Below are 23645 nucleotides of genomic sequence, written 5' to 3'. Positions count from 1 at the left end.
CAACAGAATTTCCAGACTAAATCCCTAATTTCACTTAGAAGCTAAGTGAAATTATACAACTCCTGATTTGCCTTCAGGTCACCCCCAGCTGGTTTCAACTAAACCAGATGTTCTGCTTTAAAGTATGGGATTCTGTGTCAGAAATAACTACTCAAGCCCACTGCTTGCTTTTAAATGCCAGGGAGGGCCCTGGAATCCTCCCATGACCTCAGGACAGGAGGCTGCATCTTTTGCTGACAAATACTGGAACAAGGTGAACACATTTGAATCTTCTTTTCACAGATCATTGCAGCTCCCCCAGACCCAGCAAGAGGAGTGAACAGCCCTGCAGTTTTCTACCTCATGGCTTGTTGAAGAACTGAGCAGTTTTACCATTTGCCCCAGAAGTAATGAACTCTCCAGACTTCTTCATTTCAAATCAAATGAGAGACCCTGAGTCTGCCCAAGAGATGCATTAACCTCGAATTCCAAAGAAGAAAATATCCTATAAACAAAGCTATAGTCAAATTGAAAATCTTTTGAGACCACTGCTCCATTTGGAGGAGGGGTTAAATATTTATCATCTTGGAAAGGAGCTGATTTGGAAAGCAGGTGTTTAAACATTCATTGAAATATGACAGTGAAGTTCAGGTCTTTGCTTTGAGCCATCTCAGGCATGTGAGTCTCACCACAACAGCAGCACTGGAGACCCAGAAATTCCACTTTGGAAGTAATGAATTGACCCATCTCTAATGAAAGAACCTCTGTATCTATCACCCCATTGCCTCTTTATCCCAGGTGGCACTGCTAATGACAGTGTAATGATGAGACAGTATCAGACACCACAAGACTGATGGGAGAGCAGTCTTGGGTAATGCAGAGCCCCAAATGGGATAAGGACCCCACATTCCCCCAAATGGGATAAGGACCCCACATTCCCAGTTACTCAGCACCACATCTCCTCTGGTGAGGAATAAAGCTGAGGAGAAAGGTGCTGCAGGGGGGAAAGCTGACTGCCTCAGGATCAGTGTGACTGCCTCAGGAACAATCTGACTGCCTCAGGATCAGTGTGACTGTTTCAGGATCAATTTGACTGCTTCAGGATCAGTGTGACTGTTTCAGGATCAGCCTGTAGTGGGATCACAGCTGCCTGAGGGGCAGGGAGCTGAGGGTCCTGAGGGTGGCTGTCTGAGGACCTAGTGCCCCCTGCACTGAACAGGTCTGCTCACCCTGCATTTAATTAGGCATTAGAATGAGACACAGCAACTTGTAGTATTGATTGCTGTTCACTCACTCACAGATAAGGCCATTCATTGCCACTCTGAGGTAGTCAAATAATAGATCTCCAGTGTGAATGGTCCTCCATGTCCAGCATGGTTGATATCAATGACCTTACTTTTCACCTAAGACTTCCCAATGGACATTGTTTAGGGAGCCTAGGAGCCCCATCTACCATGTATTTTTAAGAGCCAGTTTAATTATGTTTGATGTTTTCTAGGAGCAAAGGCCAGTCTGGAGGAGTTTTTATGCTCTGCAGACAGGAAGCTGACAAAACGTGTTCAGTGCCCTTGAGGTAACACCATGTCTTGTAACAGGGAGCTGTCAGAGCAGGATTAGGGCTCAGGATTTTCTGGCACCCAGCTGTGAGCTCAGTTCTCCATGTGACCTGTGGGATTCTTTGCAGTGGGAATTCAAGAGTGGGAGCCAGTGGCACTGGGGTTATTCAGGCTGCTCAGCTGTGCTGGCCTATCAACTATCAACATCTGTGCTCTGGAGTCACTAAGAGCTTAGGGTACTGATCCAGAAAAATTAAATCCAAGCTAAATCCATGCTGCCCAATACTACCCTCCCTCTGTTCCTAGCTAGAGGTTCCCAGCATCTCCTTTGCACCAGCAACACAGCTCTGAAATTGCAGTGAGACATCTAGGGAAGCAAACTGCAACAGTCTTCCTTTTTGTTGGTTGATTTTTTTTTTCTGCAGTGCACACCTAGAGCTGCAAAATTGTCCTGGAGCTGCACCAGCTGGTGTTGCACCTAAAATCCAACCACTGGGATGTCTGGAGTGATTGGATCTCAAACTGATTTTAGTCACTTTAAACTTTAGCAGAGACTAAAAAGTTTAGCTCATGAGTGGCTAGACAGAAGATAATCCTGGCATGGGATGACATAAATCTTCTAACAAGGGCTTGTAACACACCCAAACCCATGCTAAACTGGAATGAAAGGCAGGAGTATTTGCCCTGGAGTATCTGTCTGGGTGCTGCCTGTGCAGTCACAAACCTGGACTGGTGCTGGTGCCTGTCTCACCACTCACAAGGTGGGCAGAGTTTGCTTGTTCCTGCCCACCCTGCACAGCTGAGACTGACCTGCCACAGTCTGGGCACACTGTGTGAGGAGGAAAACAAAGGGCTGGAATTTGGCAGAAGTGATTGAGAGCACATGAAACCCGAGCACTGTTGCCTTCCAACTTGTTTGTGAAACACAGCAACACATGCATGGGTCGCAGATTTAGAGAGCAGTAAGCTGAGACCAAGCAACAGGGGTGACCCCACACTGTGTACACATAAACACTTCCTTCAGGTGTCTGCAAAATTCACTGCTTTAACTGTAGCTCATTGGCAGCCCTCAAGAACTTTGATGAGTGTGATAATTAAAACATACAGCTATGCCTACTACATGCAAGAAAAATAGCCTTCATACATGGAGGCTATACTTGGTTAGTCTGGTGAAATGTCTTCTAGGCCACTCCTGGGAATCATCCCAGATTTATCCTCCCCAGAGTGCATAAGCATTTCTGACTATCAGTTCCTTAGATTCTTGTTTCTTAAGTGAGGGAATGGCAGAAACGGCGTGCCTTCCTTTTCACAGGCATTCTTTCACAGCCAGGTCAGCTGTGAGACTCCTGTCCTCATGGCTTGCCTCATTTGCATTTACAAAATTTCCACACTGGATCATGGGCTGTGCTTCTCTCACGATTTAGAAACACACCATATAGAAATATTCACTTCTATTCCACCAGTTAAAGTATTCTTGTTAGCAAAAATTAAAATAAAATAAATATAGTAATAATTAATCCAACAGCTCTTGATGCCTAAGGATCTTGGAGCACATTTCAGTCTATGTGAACATAACCTTGCAGGACTATGAGCTGGATCAGCACTGTGATATGGATCAGTACTGATGTCTCCAAGGCAAAGGAGAGGTAGTATAATTAAAAAATATACCCCAGAGTACACAAGCAGCCCAGGACATAACCCTCAGTCTTGGCTTTGAGATACATATCTGGGCTCTTACCACACAATCAGTAAGAATTTTTACTGTGACTGTATTTTAATAAAAGAAAAACATCTTTCCCTGTGTTATAGAAAATAACTTTTTTTTTGCCATTAAAAAGGCTTTATAAAATTCATATGCATTTGAAGGTGAAAGAAGTCAAAGGTACAGATAGACATAAATACATTTGGCAGATAGACTATTTCCTTGCTTTCCACAATGACAGAATTTTTTCATATCTCCATTTTTCTTTTGGACTGATCCATCCTTTTGACAGAGAACAGTTACATCTGGATCTGATACCCTGCAGCTGCCCCATTTTTCCACTGTCTACACAGAAAGCCCTCAACTGTTGGGCTGTCTCCTTTGCCTTCCAGTTTCACACAAGGCTGCAGCCCATGGCAGACCTTCGGCCCATGGTGTCCTTGCAGGACAGCCCTGGCAAGGCAGGGAGCAGCGTGGAGCTGGGGCAGATGCTCAGGCCATGCTGGGAGCTCCCCCATCCCTACCAATCACCCACTTGCTCTGCTCAGATTCACACTTTGCCTACCCAAGCTGTGCAGCACCCCCTGTCCCTGATCCCACTCCTTCCTGGCTCCAGGTCTTGGCAGCTCAGGGTGAGCCTGAGGACTGGGAAGCTCAAGTCCCACCAAGAGGTAGGACATTGAGATGTTGTCCCTTGATAATGGTGTTTTCTGAGCAACAGCTCTTAAATGTGAGTCCTCTGTACTTCCCAGAGCAAGAGAACTGTCAGAGAAAATGAAATTACTAAAACACTGCAAAAATCACTAAAAATTCATTTAGCGCCTAACTTGAAACACTGTGAGTGGACAGATATTTCAGATGTGTGAAAAGAAAAACATCTCATGCTGCTTATATAGAAGGGGCCACCACAAATCACCGGGTGATTCTAAAGAGCAGTGATACAGGCATGCAGGTTTTTTTTTAAGCAAGGCATTTTTCCTGGTGCAGTATTTCTCCTTATGTGTATGGCACAATTATCACTATCATATTTAAGAACTTAAAATTCAAAGTCAAGTAATTGAACTGGCAAGTCAAAGTAAACTTGTTTTATAACTTTTGAGGAATGAATCTAAAAATTAATTCTGTCATAAGTGCAGCATTGGACAAACAGTTCTGTCATAACCAGAGAGTGTACATGCAGTGCTGGGCTTACCAATATGTGAACAAAATTCTACTCCCTCTGGTAAATTATGGTTTTCCTGCTGGCATCAAGTGTGGAAGATATTAAACCATAATCTAGCAGAAGACTTTGGTTCTATGTGATAGTCTTTGTATAAAGTAACATCTGACTTGCATGGATTTGAAAATAGAGCATCTTACTACAAATTGTAGGAGATTTTTACAACTTTCAGTACTATTCCAGGTTGCAGATCCTGTGGAGTTATCACATCTAAGAGCATTAATTTAATAATGGCAGAGCTTCTGTGTTACCAGTTTCAGGCTCCTGCTTCTGAAAACACCAAATCATACTATTATTTTCATAAGCTTCTTGCATTATTTTAACAGTAAGAATTTGTCCATTCTTTTTTAATGGGAAGGTTGTTCCAAGCACCTTCTTGTTCTAGGAGTTTGGATATGTCTTCTAATTTCTGATCCAAATGCAGTCATGCACAGTTTCTGGGGGTTTTTTCTACTGCTAACTATGTCCCATAGCTCCTTCCACGTTGCAGTATTTATAGACATGAGCTGAAATCCCTTTGAGCCTTTGTTTGGCTAGATTGATCCTACCACCTGTTCTCATCTCTCTCACAGGACAGCCTCTTCAGTTCCCCAATTATCCCAGCCATTTTCTGTCTCGCTTCCAATTCAAAACAATTTTTCCTGGCTGTTAGCTACTGAAATTGTACACACCCTTCCAGATGCTGTTTCACTTGGGCCTGCACCTGTGAAAACAGTGTTTGGATCTACCTCTCTCCTTACATCCAGGCATTGCAAGTACCCCCTTCAGTGGTGATTCGTGTCACTCTCTAAACAGCTTGCAGAGAAGCCCTCTCTAATTTGGGTGTGGAGCTGCTCTGCCTTAATCATTACTTCCCCTGAACTGATGGACTTCTAAGAAAGATGTACAAGTGGTGGCATGGAAGTCTGCAATACTCACAGCTTCTGCAGTGCTCTGCAAGAACCATCACTGTGTTGTGCTGCCAGGTAGGCAAGGAGAGGCCTTGGCTGCAGCTTCCCACTCCTCTGCCTCACAGCCTCTCACTCACCTCCCATGCAGGGACTGTCGCACACCACTCTTCTGGCTCCCCACTTGTGTGCAGCACAGACTTGGCCTCCAGAAATGGATGCGGCTTCACCTGGCAGGAGCCCCCATGGCCTGCCCTGTTTGGTGGGAAGGAATCACCTCTGCAGGGCAAGAATCCCCTCTGCTCATCCAAGCCCTAGCTAGGTGGGTCACTGTCCAAAACACCAGCAGGGGACTCAGAAGGAAGCAACAAAACTTCCAGAAGATGTGAAAATAAAATTTCTTGTGCTTTTATGAACTCCTTTTCTTTCTATAATTTCAGCCACTTCCCTGGGTGGTGAGGCATGACCTAAAGGGCTACATACTGGATTTACAGGTAGCAGTCAGGCTCTCTCAGGTATTCAGGTTCTTTCAGGTCTTTTATAGAAACACAGAATCATTAAGGTTGGAAATAACATCTAAGATCATTGAGTCTAACTCTTAATCCTGCACTGCCAGATTCACCTCTAAACCAGGTCTCTAAGCACCACAGCTACACTTCCAGGGACATTCCGACCACTTCCCTGCTCAGCCTATTCTATTACTTGATCACCATTTTGCTGAAGAAAATTTTTTTTAATACCCAGTCTAAACTTCCCCTGGTGAAATTTGAGGGCATTTCCTCTTGTTCTGTCACTCTGGGAGAGGAGCCTGACCCTCACCGGTTACAGCCTTCTATCAGGTGGTTACAGAGAACAACAAGGGCTCCCTTGTCTCCAGCCTGAGCACTCCCAGTTCCCTCAGACACTCCTGCTGTGACTCACTCTCCAGACTCTTCACCAGCTCTCTGTCTGCCTCTGGACACGCTACATCAGTCCAGAGTGTCCTTCTTCAGGGAGGTGTACAGGAGCTGAGGTGCTGCCTCACAGTGTGAATTGTGCTGTGCTACACATGGAACATGCAGATGATGGATTTTGATGTGTTTGATTCTCTGACTGGTCTTTCAGAGAAAATGGATGGCCACCCACTGCAGGAGCCTCAGGAGTCCAAATGAGGAGCATACCTGCATCCTGAGGCCCCTGTGTCCACTCTGATGGGAGCATAGCACAGGATGTGCAGGAGCTGGCTCCAGAACACCTTTCCTGCAGGTCAAACAAGAGGCAGCCAGCCCTCCAGCAGAGATCAGTTGTCTCCTTGTGATCAAAAAGAAGGGAACTCAGCTTACAGACAGGACCTGGGCCCCAGGGATGCCTGCTCCCAAGACAGAAACACATCCTGGCACCTCTTGGCTCCTTCTAAACCAGATTACTGTCCAGGAAGGCAACAGAGCATCTCCCAGTTGGGGAGTTCTGTCATAGGCTGCTTGCCTGTTTGAATGGAGAAGAGGTTGCTCCTTGGACACTTCTGTGAGCTCCCTCAGCACTCCTGGCAGCAGAGCTGACACCCCGGAGGCAAGGGGCCTGGCTTTCCTTTCAGTGGGGTATCAAAACCTTAACAAGGTGTTTGAGGGTGCCTTGTACCTCTGCAAATAGGAGACATGCCTTGAAATGCCTCCAAGGGAAACTGCTGTGAAATGTGTGCAGGTAATTGCCCAGATTAGACTTTGGCTAAGGCACAGGCCTTGACCCTTGGCAAGGGAGTGTGCCACAGAGCTTGGAGAGCCGCACGTGGCTGCTGCTCCTGCGGCTGCACAGCACCTCAGAGCAGGGTTCAGCATGTCAGAGCAGGGCTCAGAGCAGGGCTCACACCCCAGAGCAGGGCTCACACCCCAGAGCAGGGTGCTCACACCACAGAGCAGGGCTCACACCTCAGAGCAGGGCTCACACCACAGAGCAGGGCTCACACCACAGAGCAGGGCTCACACCTCAGAGCAGGGCTCACACCTCAGAGCAGGGCTCACACCCCAGAGCAGGGTGCTCACACCACAGAGCAGGGCTCACACCTCAGAGCAGGGCTCACACCACAGAGCAGGGCTCACACCCCAGAGCAGGGCTCACACCCCAGAGCAGGGCTCACATTCCAGAGCAGGGCTCACAGAGCAGGGCTCACAGAGCAGGGCTCACACTCCAGAGCAGGGCTCACAGAGCAGGGCTCACACTCCAGAGCAGGGCTCACAGAGCAGGGCTCACACCTCAGAGCAGGGTGCTCACACCTCAGAACAGGGCTCACACTCCAGAGCAGGGCTCACAGAGCAGGGCTCACACTCCAGAGCAGGGCTCACAGAGCAGGGCTCACACTCCAGAGCAGGGCTCACACTCCAGAGCATGGCTCACACCCCAGAGCAGGGCTCACAGAGCATGGCTCACACCTCAGAGCAGGGCTCACACTCCAGAGCAGGGCTCACACCTCAGAGCAGGGCTCACACTCCAGAGCAGGGCTCACACCTCAGAGCAGGGCTCACACTCCAGAGCAGGGCTCACACCTCAGAGCAGGGCTCACACTCCAGAGCAGGGTGCTCACACCCCAGAGGGCTCATGGCCACTCGGCAGCCGCCGCTGGGAGCTCTGGACAAAGCTTTATAGGAGCTGTGCCCATCGTCCTCTCCTTCTGCAAAAGGGTGATTCCAGCAGCTCTTACCAACCTGAAAAATGAATTCTTCCCTCTTCCTTTTTCTCTAGGCTTTTTCTCCTTTCACATTTTTCTCTTCTCTTCTCTCATCTGACACTTTTCAATATTCATTTTCTTCTTTATCATATCCTTTTTTCTATATCATTTTTCACCTCTCATACAGTTTCCTCACTTGTCACTCTACTTCTTTTCTCAAAAGCATGGTATTGTTTTTTAAAAATGTTTGCTTGTCTTGTCCAAATCCTTTCCATCGTGCTTTCCCTGAGTTCCCTCATTGCCTTTTATTTTCCCTTGCAGCTGCTTAGCTGCTTTTGCCATTTGATTAAACATTCAGGATGTTTCTCATCCTCCTCAAGCTTCTGTGTACAAGGTCTGTGGCCACAGGTCTTCTCCTGAATGTGGTCTGCATTCCAGCATTGCTTCCATCCTCAGAAGATCCCAAGCCCCAGCTTCCATTTGGTCACAGGAGATTGACCACAGGTCAATTTTTATGCAATGGGAGCCTATGCAATTATAAAGGCAGCTAAAGACCAATCATACTGTAATACCACATCTAGAAATACTCATGAGTAGTTGTGATCCTGAGCAAGAAGAAAATTGTTGCAATGTCTTTCAGTTGCGTGTTTCAGGTGAGCTTTTAGTTATAAATAGTTATATATTGCTTCATAGTTATATATTGCTTTTGGTACATTTTGGTCAATAAATACAAAAGAAAAAGGTGTCTTCACTGTTTTCTTGCCATGGCAGTAACATTTCTGACAATTTATTCAAAGAGCCTCCTCTCCTTTAGGCTTAATTGCCCTCCAGTAATTTGTTCCTATTTCTGGGAAAATCCATCTCATTAATATTTGTTGGTACAAGCTTACCCATATTTTTTCAGTACCACTGCTGGGTAACCTTAAGTAATTCTCGTTGATGTGGCTTCATGGAACAGAAATACTAATTCTGTTATTTATAGTTGCAGTGAGTAAACTAATTAACACTTAGTAGTGCTTCTGGACATATCTCTCTTCTTGCCTTTCAACATTTTGGCCACTACTCAGTTTTCTCCATGTTATCACTGCCTTCACACTAGCTGAAGCACCCAGAACCATAACTAATTTGACAGAGGGAGATGTCTAGTGCTACATGAGGAAGGGCTATTCATGCCATTGCCTGTGATGTGATATCTCCAGTTGTGCATCTCCAAGTGATGTTGGCTCTGCTTCCACTGTATCACATTGACACTTCACACCCTGCTTGTTGTTCACCTGATACCATAGGAAAGCCTTTTTGGTTGGTAGGCTGCTTTTCAAGTTTCTCTGTCTGACTGGATGTCTGCACTGGGGTTAGTTCTGATTACAGACAGGACTTGCACTGAAGGGATCTCACTTGAATAACTCTGCTGCATCCTTAAAATATTGACATTAACCATCAGCCTCTAAGTCAAGGTCATCTAAAGCTCTGTTCATCTTCCAGTTCTTTAGGCCAAGGCTCAGGACCTGGTGGGCCAGACTGGTGGGCTGACACAACCCACAGCTTAGTTTTAATGGCCTTATAAACCTCTTTTTCCAATGCAAATATGAAACTGCACTAACATATGGGCTCAGGTACTGTCCTCCACAAATGCCCAGGTGCAGCTGAGAAAGATCTCAGGTTCTTTCCCAGGAGACTTCCCAATGCTCATGAACTTGATGCAAGCATCTGGAGGGTTTTCATTCACAGAAATCCAGGACTATGTGTCTGCTTGAAAGCTTCAAACCACATTTATTGTAAATTCAAGGAAAAAAAAAAAAAAGAAGAAACCACAGGCTGGTAAACTATTACATCTCAGTGTAAAGAACTTGTCCAGTTATGTGCAATCAGATACTGACAAGAATATCTAAATAAGCAACAACTTCTCAATATAAATCTCATTAAATAAAAAAGAAAATTATTTCCATATTTACAGATTACAATGCAAATGGATCCTTAGAGCATTATTTTGTATTTAGCAGGTTTATTTCTTTGAAATTAAAGAGAAATAGCTTGAATCTAAGAGTGTACTTTGGAAGCAGCTTTCTAGACAGTCTATGTTATCACCAGTGAAAGGACAAGCAGCCTCCCCTCGATCACTGCTCTGCTTGTTCTGCCATCCAGGCTTTCACCGAAGGGCTTCTGGTACCTCCACCTATGAAACAGGGAAGGGAAGGGCATTCATTACATTTGCTGTACAGTCTAGATGGCAAAATACCTGAAATTCCTGCAGACATACACTGCCAAGAGCTCTGTGCTACACATCATCTCCCATAACAAGACTGAGCCTGGGAAACTACCCCACTTTCTGTCAAAATCACAGTCAGAAATCACTGTGCTGAGAAAAGCCTAATCAGAGGGAAGCCTCCTCCCAAGTGCTTTATTATGCTCACATCTCTAAGATTTTTTTTTTAACTAACTGTGTGTACTAAAATTAACCGAGCTTGTGCTATATTTGGACCACAATCAGTTACTGACTGAGGATCTCCTACTTACCCGCCTTAATTGCTTTATGCTGCTTGCCCGAATTGCTTCCATAAGGTTGTCGTGGAGAGACCTTTGTGGGGTGGATGGCCGGGTGGAGGGTCGTGAGCCTTCCTCTGATTTTCTGTCTGAGATTGATTTTAAAGAATCTTTAATTTCTTTCAATATGTTGTTCTCATGTTTTCTGGTTTTTTTGCCCTTTTTCTTTTTCTGTCCATTATGTAAGGCTTTTTTTGAGCTTTCTTGCTGTTTGATGACTTCAGCTATATTCCTGGTAGGCGCCTTCTTCTCTGGCAGAAGGGGAGGAGGGGGAGGAGGAGGGGGAGGTGGGGGCGAGGGGGGAAGGGGAGGGGGGGGTGCAGGGGCTGAAGGCTGGCATTTCACTGGCAGTGCTTTCTTAGGGAGCTTTGGGGAAGACCATGGTGAGCTTTTAGGCGACACGTAAGGTGAGGACCGAGGTGTCCCCTTCTGCAGAACTTTGGTCTTTGGATTGATAGCTCCGTCACAACCTGACTCCTGCTGCCGCTGCTCCTGCATACGCTTTTGCCTTTGTTTATCCATATTTCTTGTCAGGATACTTGTCATGCTCATTCTTGGGCCAGCAAGGTCAAAGTGGTAGCCCAGCTTTACCAGAGTGGTGTTCTCTTTCAGCAGTTTGACTATGTCCATTTCCACCTGGCTGCCCATGATGTGCCTTTGATTGTGGAAGCGCAGTTCTGTTAGAACCTTGTTGTGCTGCAGAGCTCTCATGATGGCCAGCACGCCTTTGCCTGTGATAAAATTTGACTCAATATTCAGACTAGTTATATGCTGATTAACCTTTAACATACCAGCAATAGCTATTGCCACGTTGTCATCAGCATGGGTGTTAGCCAAGCTGAATGACTTTACCATTGTGTTGTCCCTCAGGGCCTGAGAAAATTGAATAAGCATCTGTGAAGTGATGTTTTCAATGTTGTTCAGATTGACCTCTGTGGTGTCAGGGTCGTTGCTCCTAACTTTTTCCAAAGCATCTTCAATAACTGTTGGATTTCCACAAGGGTGGATGGCATTGCTTTTTGAGCTCCGATTATCACTGTCTTTTCCATCATGGCCATTGAGGAAGCTTTCATTGTCCTTTGCACCATTACACTTTTTGTGTTTGCCATGGTCAGAACGCCTGCCAGCTGCAGCATTTTGCACTTCCTCATCCTCATCATCACTCTCATCTTCATTTTCCTCTTCATCTTCTTCTTCATCATCCTCTTCAGTATATGCCTCCTCAGACACTTCACTATTGCTTTCTGTGAAGCATTCTTCTTGAAGTTCTTCCGAATTGTCCTCTTCTTGCTCAGAATCCTGAACAGGAACGTAGGTGTGGGTGTTAAACATGATTGAAGTAATGGAACTGCTTCCTTTTAGCACAGGAACAATTATACTGTCACTATATAAATTAACATTGAAAGCTAAAAACAAACAGGTACAGTTAGGAGAACAGAAAATGATTCATCTAACACCTATACAACATTATTTATTTTACATTCTTTAGGAAATGCTTAGCATAAATTGCAAACACTCTACCAATGTCAGTGATTTCTGCTGAGACAACTTGATACAAGTGACACGGACATACTTCAGGTTTTCTATGTATTGGCATGTCTACAAGGGGATATAATTTGGATCCTTGACAGCAGAAATATAAGACAGCAATTTCAGAATGAACATGAGCAACAAGCTTCTTCATTTCAGGAGGCTTAGACATCTCAGACTCCCTTGCATATGTTAGTACGTCTCAAAAATGAAAGGTTGCCATGTTTTAAAATACAAATAGTGTCTGCATGTGCAGTCTTGTATACCAGCATGCAAAACAGTACTGAATTACAGAAGTCATGTCAAAAATACTTTGGATGTACTGCATGGGCTGTACATACTAATAAACAATTTGTGAAGAAAGGTTTGAGGGGCATTCCCACAGGTAAGATGTAACCACATGTCAATAACCCCTGAATTTCTTCGTGTTTGTCAGGAGCTAAGCTGGTGCTCACCACCAGCTGTCACAGGTCAGCCACCACACTGAAAATTGTTATAACTCATTGTCTACAGAGCAAATGCATTGTTTTTCTGAAAAACGAGGTTCTTTTAGTGTGTTTGGTGGGTATCAGGAAGGCAAATTTGGAACCATGCCCCAAAGGTCTGCTTGCTGCCTTTAGCAGTTATGGTGGCTAAAGAGAACTCTATGCAGAGGAGCAGGAAAAGGTCTCTACCCCAGGAAAGACTCACTCTTCCCATGGAGGACTCCAGCAGTGTGATGGGATCTATGGGGTGTTACAGAACCCAGAATCTACAGCCAACCTTAAACCTCTTGCTCAAAAGGTCTTCCATGTCAGGTTTTGCTTACTGGAAAAACTATAGGTACACATTTTTCTTTACAATTGTAAATGTAAAACTTTGGATGAATTATAATTCTTCTGTAAGCACTACTTTAGCAATACTTGTGGTTTAATCTCTGTAAAATACTAGATTGTATTTAGCAACGTGAGTACACTGTGCAGAGACACAGTGATTCTGTTTCTGGAAAACAAAAGTGTTACTAGCAGGGCAGCCTATTTTTAGACAACCTGTGCAGTTTTAGGTTTGCTTAGTTCTCTGTCTCTGAAAATAGAGACCTGTCAAAATGCAGGGTACTGTTTCACAATTTTCAGTAGGATTCTGTGCTGGGACATATGCAAAAAAGATGCTAATTGTAATGTATGCAGAACTAGACTCTTAATGAAACAGGACATTGAGTTGTTTGTGCCTGATGTTCCTGAGCACTCTGTACCTGGGGTCTTGCAGGGTCTGACTGCATTGGCCTGCACACAGAGCTCTTGTAGGACCCAGCCCCATTGCTTCTCCTGTAGAACATGTGCAGCAAGGCCCCTATGCTGAGAGATACTGTGCCACCTATAGGCTTATTATGGGATTAAGATTTGTATCTGTATCTTCTATATATGTGTGGGGCTTTAAGACTTGGAAACAGCAGGTATCCAAACCCTGTCTTCATGGCTTTGGTTTTATATCTTGAGGGATATATACTACAGATGAGCAGAAGGAGGTGCCTTTAAATTTACTATTGATATGTTTAGTGATGTTAAATTAATAAAAACCTACTTGATTTTTTTTTTTGAGTGGCATTTCTGAGGTCAAAGGCAGAATTTATTTGCCTGTCAGGTACATTTTCTGGTGTCATAATAATCTGCATGATAATTTTGAAATTGAACATAGAGAGACATATTCTTACTGTAGCAGCACTGTGGCACAGGACAGCTGCAGGCAACCCGTAGGGCTTCATTTTACTTTTTGGGAGTAATATAATGAAAACTCAGGACTAAATGAATCAATGCTGAGGTAAATATCTTGGGAGGACAAGCTATTCACCCTAAAAGGCTATCTGCAAGCTGTTTGCCTTTTGGACCAGCTGATCTCTCACCACTAACTATAGAAGGAGCATGAATAACCATCTTAGATAAAGGTGCATAATTTCCAGACAGTTGAAAGCAAGAAAATTGTTTTCAAGGACCTTTCTCATTGCCATCAGTGGAGAGAGTCTTTGCAACCTCTATATCAGCATATCAACCTTTTATTATTTAAGGATGCATTCTGGAAGTTTTTATACATGGAAAAAGAAAAAGAAAAGATCCTGCCATTGTGTAAGATACAGAGCTAGACCTGTTCAGCAGGTTTTTTAGAAGTGCCCAGGTTTCGAGTTCCAGGCTAAGCTGGAAATAAACATTAATCTTGCCATTTACTCTCTAGGACTGACAAACAGGGAGTGAAGTCGACCTCTGCAAGCTGATACTAATGGTCTGCTGACAGCTTCTGGTCTGTGCTCTTGCCTGCAAAGACCTTATACCTCCATTCACAAACAAGAGAAAATACTTACATGTAAAAACATCCTGGATATTGCAGAGTAATTTAATACATCTGACTTTCCTCTAGGAAGATATTTTATCTAATGTATAAACTGCAATTATTTCCTTGCAAATGAAATAAGCTCCTGCATCAAGGCTGTTAGAGGTTCTGAGTTAAGTTTTGCTGTCTTTGTTGTATTACTTTCTGCTTAAACATGGGAAAATGTGTCCCTATAAGCACAGTAAAAGCTTGGTAGGAAGCAGTGCTTTAAAATCCCCAAGTCCCCACTTTGCTTTTAAATTACATGGAGCCATCATGAAAATAGAATTTGCTTTTTGGTTGGGCTCAGTCTCACATACACTTTTAGAAAGGATCAGGAGTGCCAACATGGACATCAGCTGAGACTGAGAGTGCTCACTGCTTGCCAAGACTGAGCCCTTCACTCCTGCCCAGCTGTACTCTTCATTTGCAGTTCAGGAAATGGCTTTTATTATTAACATTTTTATTTTGGGGAAGGAGTTGCCTAACAAACACTACTGGTTGTTTTTTTTTTGGGAATGCAGTTAAATGGTTTGACTGATTACTCCATCCAAGGCCACTTTTTAAATAATGTCCAGCTGCTCTCTGACTACAGTTGCCAGAAGACCCCTGAACCATGCCAAGGATCCTCAGCAGGAACAAAGCAACACAAGCTGCTGACTGCAACACAAGCTGCTTTCTTCCAGCGAGCACAAAGCCTGGCATCCACTTACTCAGCTTCTGACATAACATGTATTCAAAATTATCTTCCTTACATGTTTCTCAGCAGTCAATACTGGTTGTTTTTAAGGAAAGGAAAAGGCATTATGTGTAGCTTTCTTTAAAAAATCAAATACCATCCAAAAGCCCACATCTCTAGCTATTAATAATTTCCAAAATGCCCTTAAATTTTTGTTCCTGTTTTAATCACTAATGATAGTTTTTATGGCACTTTCTTCTGTTCTGAACTGAGCACTTAAGGTAACTGCAGAGAGAGCAAATACTATCTGACCTAATACTCAGTGCTTTAGCAGGCACAGAGGTATGACTAACAATGTTCTTAAAAATGCCACAAGAGACTGAAAAGAAATTAAATCAGTCAGTGAGATCATTCCAATGCAGAATAAAACCAAATATTTATAGGAAACAGCAAATGCCTCAGCACCTTACCTTCTCGCATGCACCCAACCTCTCTTTTTCCAGGAGTTTCTTGGTCTCCCTCTCCCAGTAGGCCATCAGTGCCTCCCTGCTGAAAGTCCCTGTTGGGGTTTTCTCCGTCAGGCTCTTCTGCCGCTGTCCCACTGGGAGGTTACGGTCGGGCTCTATGTCCTCCAGCTCCCGCTCCAGCTCCTTGAGCTCCTCTTCAGTGAGAGAGGCGAGGAGCTCATCTTCATCAATGTCTTCATATTTACTGAGCTCTCTTCTGTACCCAAAGGTAGACATGGTCCTGCTTGGTCAGGCTGGTACAAAGCTACACTGACCAGGCATTCAAGAAGGCTGAAGCAGGCAAGCTGTGTCTGGTGTGGTCAGCAACTGTTTCCCTGCATAGCCAGAGGCACCCTTTTAAGAGTAATCATCGGGGGCTTACGACAATGCATGAAGGGATGAAAGCATGCTCCGTTTTAAGCATCAGACGTCAGCTAGACATCTGAACAGCAAGAATGTCCCAACACTAATGTTTGCAAGTCCCTTAAAGAGGGGGATTATTGACACACTGGCCATGGCCATATTTAGAGCAGGCAGCTAGTGGGAGAATACCAGCCCCGCAGACGGGGGGGCGGCACCAAATAAAACCCCGGGCGCACTGACACTGGCATCATGTCCACATTGCAGTGGGGAAAGAACAATGAAAATCCATTTAATCCTGAGCTGTCAGGGGCATGAAATAAAACACCCTTGCTGCTGTTCAGTGGACTTCCTCTCACAGTTTTCTCATGGAATGCTGTTATCCCAGCAAAGTGTTTGCAGCAGTTGGGATCTATGGAAAAGCAGCCAAGGGGAGGAGGTCGGCATGCCAGCAGCTGTGGGGATCACTGCTCCCACAGTGGCACACGTTGTCTGTAACAAATCACACAACTGAATTTTTTATTAATTCCCTTATTTCTTCCAGGACTATCAGAGTGAGAATCAGCTGTTCATGTCCATTTGGAGCACCTGTGAGATTTTTGTTCACGTGGAGAATTGCGCTCTGCTGGGGGGAATGGACAGAGTCACCTGGAGATTTAAGGGTAACAAGCCCTGGGTGGGCAGGGGGGCTGTGCCTTCACCACTACTGACCAGACAAGTGACTGAAGGCCTCTAGTGGCTATTCTTTTAATGGCTGTTGCTTGCTGTCACTGACTGATGTGCAGCTGGAGAGAGCCCTTCAAGTCTTTATTCTAAATGTATAGCTACATAATAGTTTCTGCTAAAAGATTTTATATTATTCTGATATTATTTTTATTGACATGTATCTTTCGGTAAGAAGAAATGCAGAAAGAAAGATTAAACTTTGTGCTGTTTATTTGTTTTTCTGATATGGCTGTTTTTTGGTTTTTTTTCCTTTTTTCTATTTAGCAGTGAATGATGGTGAGCTAGCAGCATTTTTTGAAACATGCAGGCCAGCAATATCTGCCAATCTATGTCGTGAGAGAAGGGAGGTAGAGGAAGACAGAAGGTTTTATACATGGAAGTAGGAACACATCTATAACAACATATATCAGCCTTCTTAAATGATAACACACAGTGTGTTTTAGACAGCCAAGCCAATATTTAATGGAAATGTAAGTGAACATAATTTGAAGTATTGTTATTTTCTGACATCATCTCTTTGATCAGTATGGATTGGACACCTGCACATCATACCTGAGGTATGATGCTTAGCCAAATTGCTCACTTGTCATTATCATATTTTCTGAAAAATCCCTTTGCCAGGTTTCCTTCTCCTGGGAAGCTGAGAAACCTCAGAGAAAAAACAATATTATCTCATTTGCTTCTCCCTGTTTTTCTGCTTTAGAATGTAGCTGGAGATTGTTTACCAACAGGTGCATGTTTGATTAGTTTCATGCAAATTGTTTTCACTTAATGACCAATCACCATCAGCTGTGTCAGACTGAGAAATCAGTCAAGAGTTTTCATTATCATTCTTGTTAAGCCTTCTGTATGTATCCTTTCTCTATTCTTTAGTATAGTTTTAGTATAGTATTCTTATATATAAGATAATATCATTAAATAATAAATTAGCCTTCTAGAAACATGGAGTCAAATTCACTCATCTCTTACCTCGTCCTAGGGACCCCTGCAAATACCCCACTCAGTTTCATTATTATTCATACAGCTTTACTGACAGTAGAGCGAGGAGAATATCAGATCTTTTTGAAAATCATGCTCAAATTACATTTTTCCTTTGATAATTTGTCCATGTGAACTTCATGCAGTTATCTTGATCAAGAAATGGTTTGAAAGCTTATAACCTTAGTCTTTCCTAACCTACAAAATACATTAATAAAGCAGACATAAGAATATCATGTAGCTTAATATAAAATAAATATTTGCAGGACATTTACATAGACAGAATCTTTCGATAAAATAAAAAGGAGGCAGATGCTTGGCTTATGGAGCTAAGAATGTTACCTACACACTTATACCTTCATAGTATAAGGTCCCATCATGGACCAAGTGCACACACTCATGTCAGTGGGTCCACAGGAGTTCTGTTCACTCTTTCACTGGGCCAAATTCTGAAAAATGTGAAAGACTAGGAAAATATAATAAGTTCCTTTTTTCTTTTAATTTGGCATTATCAATGCTTTTGGGTAAAGCTGACATAGGCATTAATTATCTGTATATAGCTGCACTCCAAGCAATTTTATTTCTTTAATATGTCTAGGACAATGGTTCACATCATTATCATTGGAGTTATCCAGAGAAGCAGCATAATAAAGTTATATTTCTTGAGTGCATTTTTGCTGACAACATTTTGTTACAAGGAGTTGATGGAGTTAGGAAATGTGAACTGGACATATTTTCTGTTGGAAAATCCTGATTGAAACTGAAATGCTTTTAGAAATATGCTATATTTTATTAGTACACTGTTGATATGCATTAGAATATGTTGATATACATACAACACTGATATGTATAATATTAAAAGCAATAATATGCTGTTAAAAATTAAATCTATTCAAATATATTGTTTCCATAAGAAAAATTCTCAGCTTTCTGCTCTTCTTTTTTTGTCAGGTACAACAAAATTTATAAGTCTTTCAATTTTCCTGGGCTGAGAGTCCATCAATACAAAGTACAAACATACAGACACCTGAATTGTCTATACGAAGTTTTCTATGTATAAACAAAATTTTCCAAAATCAAAGAAACTTTTAAAAAGCAGCATGAATTATTCACTTCTAAAATAATATTCCAAAGGAATATTAAATAACATGAATATTACCTTCAATGATACTCCTTGCTGATACATGATACAACACTGGGCCAGTAGCGATATTTTTTCTTCACAAAATGTCAATGATGTCCATTCTAGTCATGAGATAATTTAAAGATCTTACCAAAGATGGACAAGGTACTTTCTTGTACATGTCTCCCCTGAAGCAGGGGGAAAATTGGCCGTCAGGTGAGGTTATGAGAGGTTTGTGTCCCCTCTTGATCCTATATGGCACTCGTGGTATTTTATGACCTACTCTTTACGGGGAAATGGCCAAAGGTGAAGAGCCACAAACACTTTCTAGGACTATTTTAATAAAAACAATAAGGCTGTAGCACATGGAAAATAACACACAGACTAAAAATAATATGCTAAAACAGTACAAGTACTCACTTGTCAGAAAATGTGGCAATAGTATTTGTTATTGCCTACTTACGAGCACTGAAACAGTCCTTAATTCCATAGTTCTCTAATCACATACTTTGATCCTAGACACATGAGTGTCAGAACCTTTATTCAGAACCTTTACTCTTTTTCATTGCATGGGAAAGATCACACACATTTAATAGCCTTACAGTATTTTATTTTGCCCCTGTTCTTCAGCATAGTAAAGCTATCAATTATTTCAATTGTCAGTGGCCTTTTCAAAGGACCTGAAAGTGTTACCACTTTTTTAAGGAAGAATAAGAGAGGACAGAAACCTTAAGACTCAAAGTACCCACTAATTTGGAATTTTGGATTCCCTTTCTGGCAGTATTTGGCATTATGCAAGCATTTCAGCTGATCAGGGTTCAGTTCCTGTGGGCATCAGCCATGGTTGAAGCTTCCCACCCTTACAACACTTCAGATCACAGGTTCCAACCTCCAAGAGGAACTCAGAACAATGACAGGAGTAATTGTGTTGTCCTGTTATTAGCATTCTTACCTGAAACATTTTGTTCCTGTTTCATAGTCTTTCACAGGCACTATATATGTTCTGATTTCTAAAAAAAGCAAGCAAAAGACCCAGAGGTCTGAGCAAACTATTTCCCCAGATTTGTTCTCAATCACACCATTAGAAACAATTTAGGAAGAGTCCATTGTGTGCTAGTGAGGTGGCACAGGGAACTTCCTTCCATCACAGGAGGCAGTGAGTAGAGCATGAACCATATGTAGTAGAGGAAGGCAGATTTATAGTGGCTACATTGGCTGCTGTCTAGGATGAGTCCTACAATTAGACATTAGGAAAAATCTCTTCATGAAAGGGGTTGTCAAGTATTGGAACAGGTGTCCATAGCTGAGTCACCATCCCTGCATGTATTGAAAATGCATGTAGATGTGGCACTTAGGAGCACAGTTTAGTTGTGGTCTTAGCAGTGTTAGGCTAACATTTGAACTTGATGACCTAAAAGATCTTTGTGATGATTTGATGAAGTGCTTTGCCAACTCCTAACAGAAAACCCAAACTCACCTCCCTAATGCCCTGTTGAAATCCTGTATGCAGGGAATTCACTATTTCACCAATAGGTCATGAAAACTCATCTCTCATTCGACAGAATTATTAAAAGGTTTGTGCACTTCAGAACGTGAGCTGAGGGAAAAGAAGAACTGGAAGCACCCATTTTATAGGAGGAGGATTCACTCTATCATTGCAGACCTTGGCACTCAGGGTTCCTGACTTTCAGCAGCTAAATTTCAGACAAGATTTTCCATCTTTCCTAACCTGGAGTAAAGATCTTTTATTGTCTTGGTTTTACAAGAGAAAAGCCTTCAAAGTGTCCATTTTGCCTTTCCAAGCAATTAATTATTTCAATCAGCAGCCATGGCGACTCTGTTCCGCTTCTTACGTTTCTACACTTGGGGCACATTGGCTCAATTGCTTAAAGGCCACAAGTAACGTGTGGCAGGTGGTGCTCACCCCTCAGCAGGACAAAGCCCACAGTTAAATGCACATTTCCACTCAGATGAGTGCAGGGGAGACTAGAGGCAGGCACAGAGAGGGCTGCACAACCTTGTCCTCAGGCGCAGGACAGCGGCTATTTCAGTCCCGGCTCGGGAGGACAGCCTGTCAGACAGATGCGTTGGCTCATGCTGAGCTCAGTCCCACACTGCAGGAACTGCTCCAATTGCCATAGAGCACACTAAAAACAATGAATCACAGCACACTGGGCTTTCCCCATGTCTCCTGCTGCCTGTCTGCAGTGCTGCTTGCTCCTGCCTCCCACCACCCCTTTTGCAACCCTCAGTCCTGAACCAACTCCTTCCCTCGTGCTGTCCACTTAAGGCACCAGCCCTGAGCTCTCTCTTCATGCCTTACTGCTGCTGGGCTGCCTTCTCCACCCCTGGCCCCCTGCTCCTGCTTTCCCTGCAGACCCCTCACTCTTCTCAGCCACCTCCACAGCCTGTTTGCTGACCTCTCCTTCCTACTCCTCCTTGCACGTCTCCTGTGTCCTGCCCTCGTGTTCCTCACTGCCTGCTCTCCCCCTCCCACTACAGCAATATATATATATATTTATCTCTATATATGTCTCAGTTTTTGTATGCTGCGTGTGCAGGCCCAGGTTGAATGCAGAATTCAAACCATCCTGGAGAGACACAGGGTCAAGCAGCCTGGCAAGTACACAAGACCACGAGGCAGACTGATGGGACAAGCTGCAGCTCTTTCCCTCGGGAGACTCGCATAACTTGTGAAAATCGTGTGCACGATACTGTGCCTGAAAAGGATGTGTCATCACCTACATTTAACAGTGCTGTCAGCAGAGCAAATGGGATGAAGCATGCACTGAAGGTATTTGAAGAAACAATTTTTCAGCTGCTTTTCTCAGTGCCAGATGATTCTGTTGTTCACTCCATCTCTCTGGGTGATGGCTGTAAACAGGGAGTCACACAGAAGAAAAAGATGTTTTCTGTCATACATGCTGGGGGAACACAAAGTGGTGTAAGTGCAAACATGACCCTGATTCAAAACCAGTCTTTGCTTGGGAATCAGATTCAGCATTCTATCTCAAAGACAGATTTTTCCCACAGATTCCCTGCAACACTCCCCAGGCTACCTACCAAGAGGGCAGATTCCAGGTCCAGGCTGTAGTTTAAGAACTCAAACCATCACAAACAATAACCAGCTTTCACTCAAAAACATGTGCATGTGGGCTGCCTCATTGCTCAGATCAGTTTGGAAAACAGCTTTCTCAACAGTTGCTGGGGACATAATTATGCACATATACCAACAAGGCACAGGGCAACCACTAATCTAATGTATTTCACCCCCACACAGTGAGGGTATTTGTGTTGCCTTACTTATGAATACAGAAGAGTAAGAGGGAGTGAAGAAGTGAATGGGCTCTGATAATGCTGCTGATAGGAAAATAGTATGGATGCATCCCAGAAGGGGAGTCAGGGGGAGTCAGGTAAACCTGCCTGCAGGGAAGGACTGGGGGCAAAAATACATCTGAGTGCAAATAAGAACATTTCTGAACTAACAAATTTCTCAACCTTTAACGAAAAGGAAGAATGCTCACCTTTGTGCATGGATCCTGGTGGTGTATTTTATTATACAGAGAGGATGCCACTGGGTGCCAAAGGTGCAGCAGACTTGGGATTTATTGCTCCTTCTGCCTACCTGAATCACATAAAATAAGGAAGAAATTGGGGGAAAATAAATCGTATTGAATAAATGTCATTCCCATTCCCAGTTTTCTTTTCTTCCTACACAGCCAATACTTTTTAATCATCTAATGTCAGTACAATGTCATGTTCTGTATTAACAGCATGAGATGAACCTGCTTATCTTTGACAGCACAAACTATTCCTGCCAGGGTTTTGCCCAAAGCAAGTGCTTTTTCACGTGTCTGCAGACTGGCCATTTCCTCATTTCTCCACACCAAATAGATAAACTGCTTTGTACACAAGGACGGGATACTGCTCTTGCTTTCCCAGAGCTGCTCTTATTCCCCAGGAAGAATCTCAGTCTGCTTTACAAACATTGCCAACAGATTTACAAACTATATATAGAAATAGTTTCACTCGCTACTGATGTACAGACATAGGGTGACCACAGCAGCTGGTTGGAATTACATCGCAATATTGCTCAACAGGTTTGGAAAGGAAGTAGAGGCCACTGTATTGCAAAGAAAGTAACAGAGGAACTGCTGTATGCACAAAAAATGTGGGGTTTGGAAGGATAATTTCAATGGGATGCAGTTAGCCTACTACTTTTTTAAAAATGAAGCATAATAAAATAGGTAAAAATAACCAGTGTAAGAACTGCATTATTTATGGTGGTATTTGCAAGTACACTGTAATATGCATGTCCGTATGTGGTTATTAAATTATAAGTGATTAAGAAAACTGCATGGATTTCATCCTTTGTTAAAACCTGACAGACAATTCTCCCATATAACTTAGCCAAACTTACAGTTTGTAATTCAGTTAAAAAAATTACTCTATTTCTTTATACACAAGAGAGCAAAACAAGTAGTTACTAAATTTAGCATCCTTTGTCACTTTTTTTTAACAGTGTGTGTTTATGAAGATTTTTTAAAAAGAAGATGCCAGCAATATAAAGAAGTTATATACTTCACAGAGAATTAAATACAAGCAGCAGTACTAACCAGGTAAATTCTCTACTGTCTTTGATTATGTTGGGGGTTTGTTTTTATATTTTGTCAGTCCATATTAATGATTACAGAAGTTCTGCGAATGTCTACCATGCATAGTAAACATGGACAAATGGCATTGGGTTTGCCCAATTAGATGTAGAGATTTCTACTGAAAATTTGAATTTTGAAAATTAAAATACATTGAACATGTCACCAGAGATACACTGTTACATCATTCTTATGACTACTAACCATTCACTAATACATTTTTGTA

At 43.0% G+C, this 23645-nt stretch overlaps 1 protein-coding gene across 1 annotated transcript; it reads right to left on the bottom strand.

The window, feature by feature from the left end:
- Window positions 1–9767: 9767 nt before the first annotated feature.
- LMOD2 (leiomodin 2) lies at window positions 9768–16014 on the bottom strand. Its single transcript, XM_058805561.1, has 3 exons — window positions 15545–16014; window positions 10499–11824; window positions 9768–10157 (listed from the first exon to the last, which is right to left on the bottom strand). Exons 1-3 carry the CDS (start codon window positions 15815–15817, stop codon window positions 10131–10133), a joined length of 1626 nt encoding a protein of 541 aa, XP_058661544.1. The 5' UTR covers window positions 15818–16014; the 3' UTR covers window positions 9768–10130.
- Window positions 16015–23645: the final 7631 nt, after the last annotated feature.

Source organism: Ammospiza caudacuta, chromosome 5 (genome assembly GCF_027887145.1).
Source record: "Ammospiza caudacuta isolate bAmmCau1 chromosome 5, bAmmCau1.pri, whole genome shotgun sequence".
Classification (NCBI taxonomy): domain Eukaryota; kingdom Metazoa; phylum Chordata; class Aves; order Passeriformes; family Passerellidae; genus Ammospiza; species Ammospiza caudacuta.
This window is presented reverse-complemented; position numbering and strand designations above follow the sequence as displayed.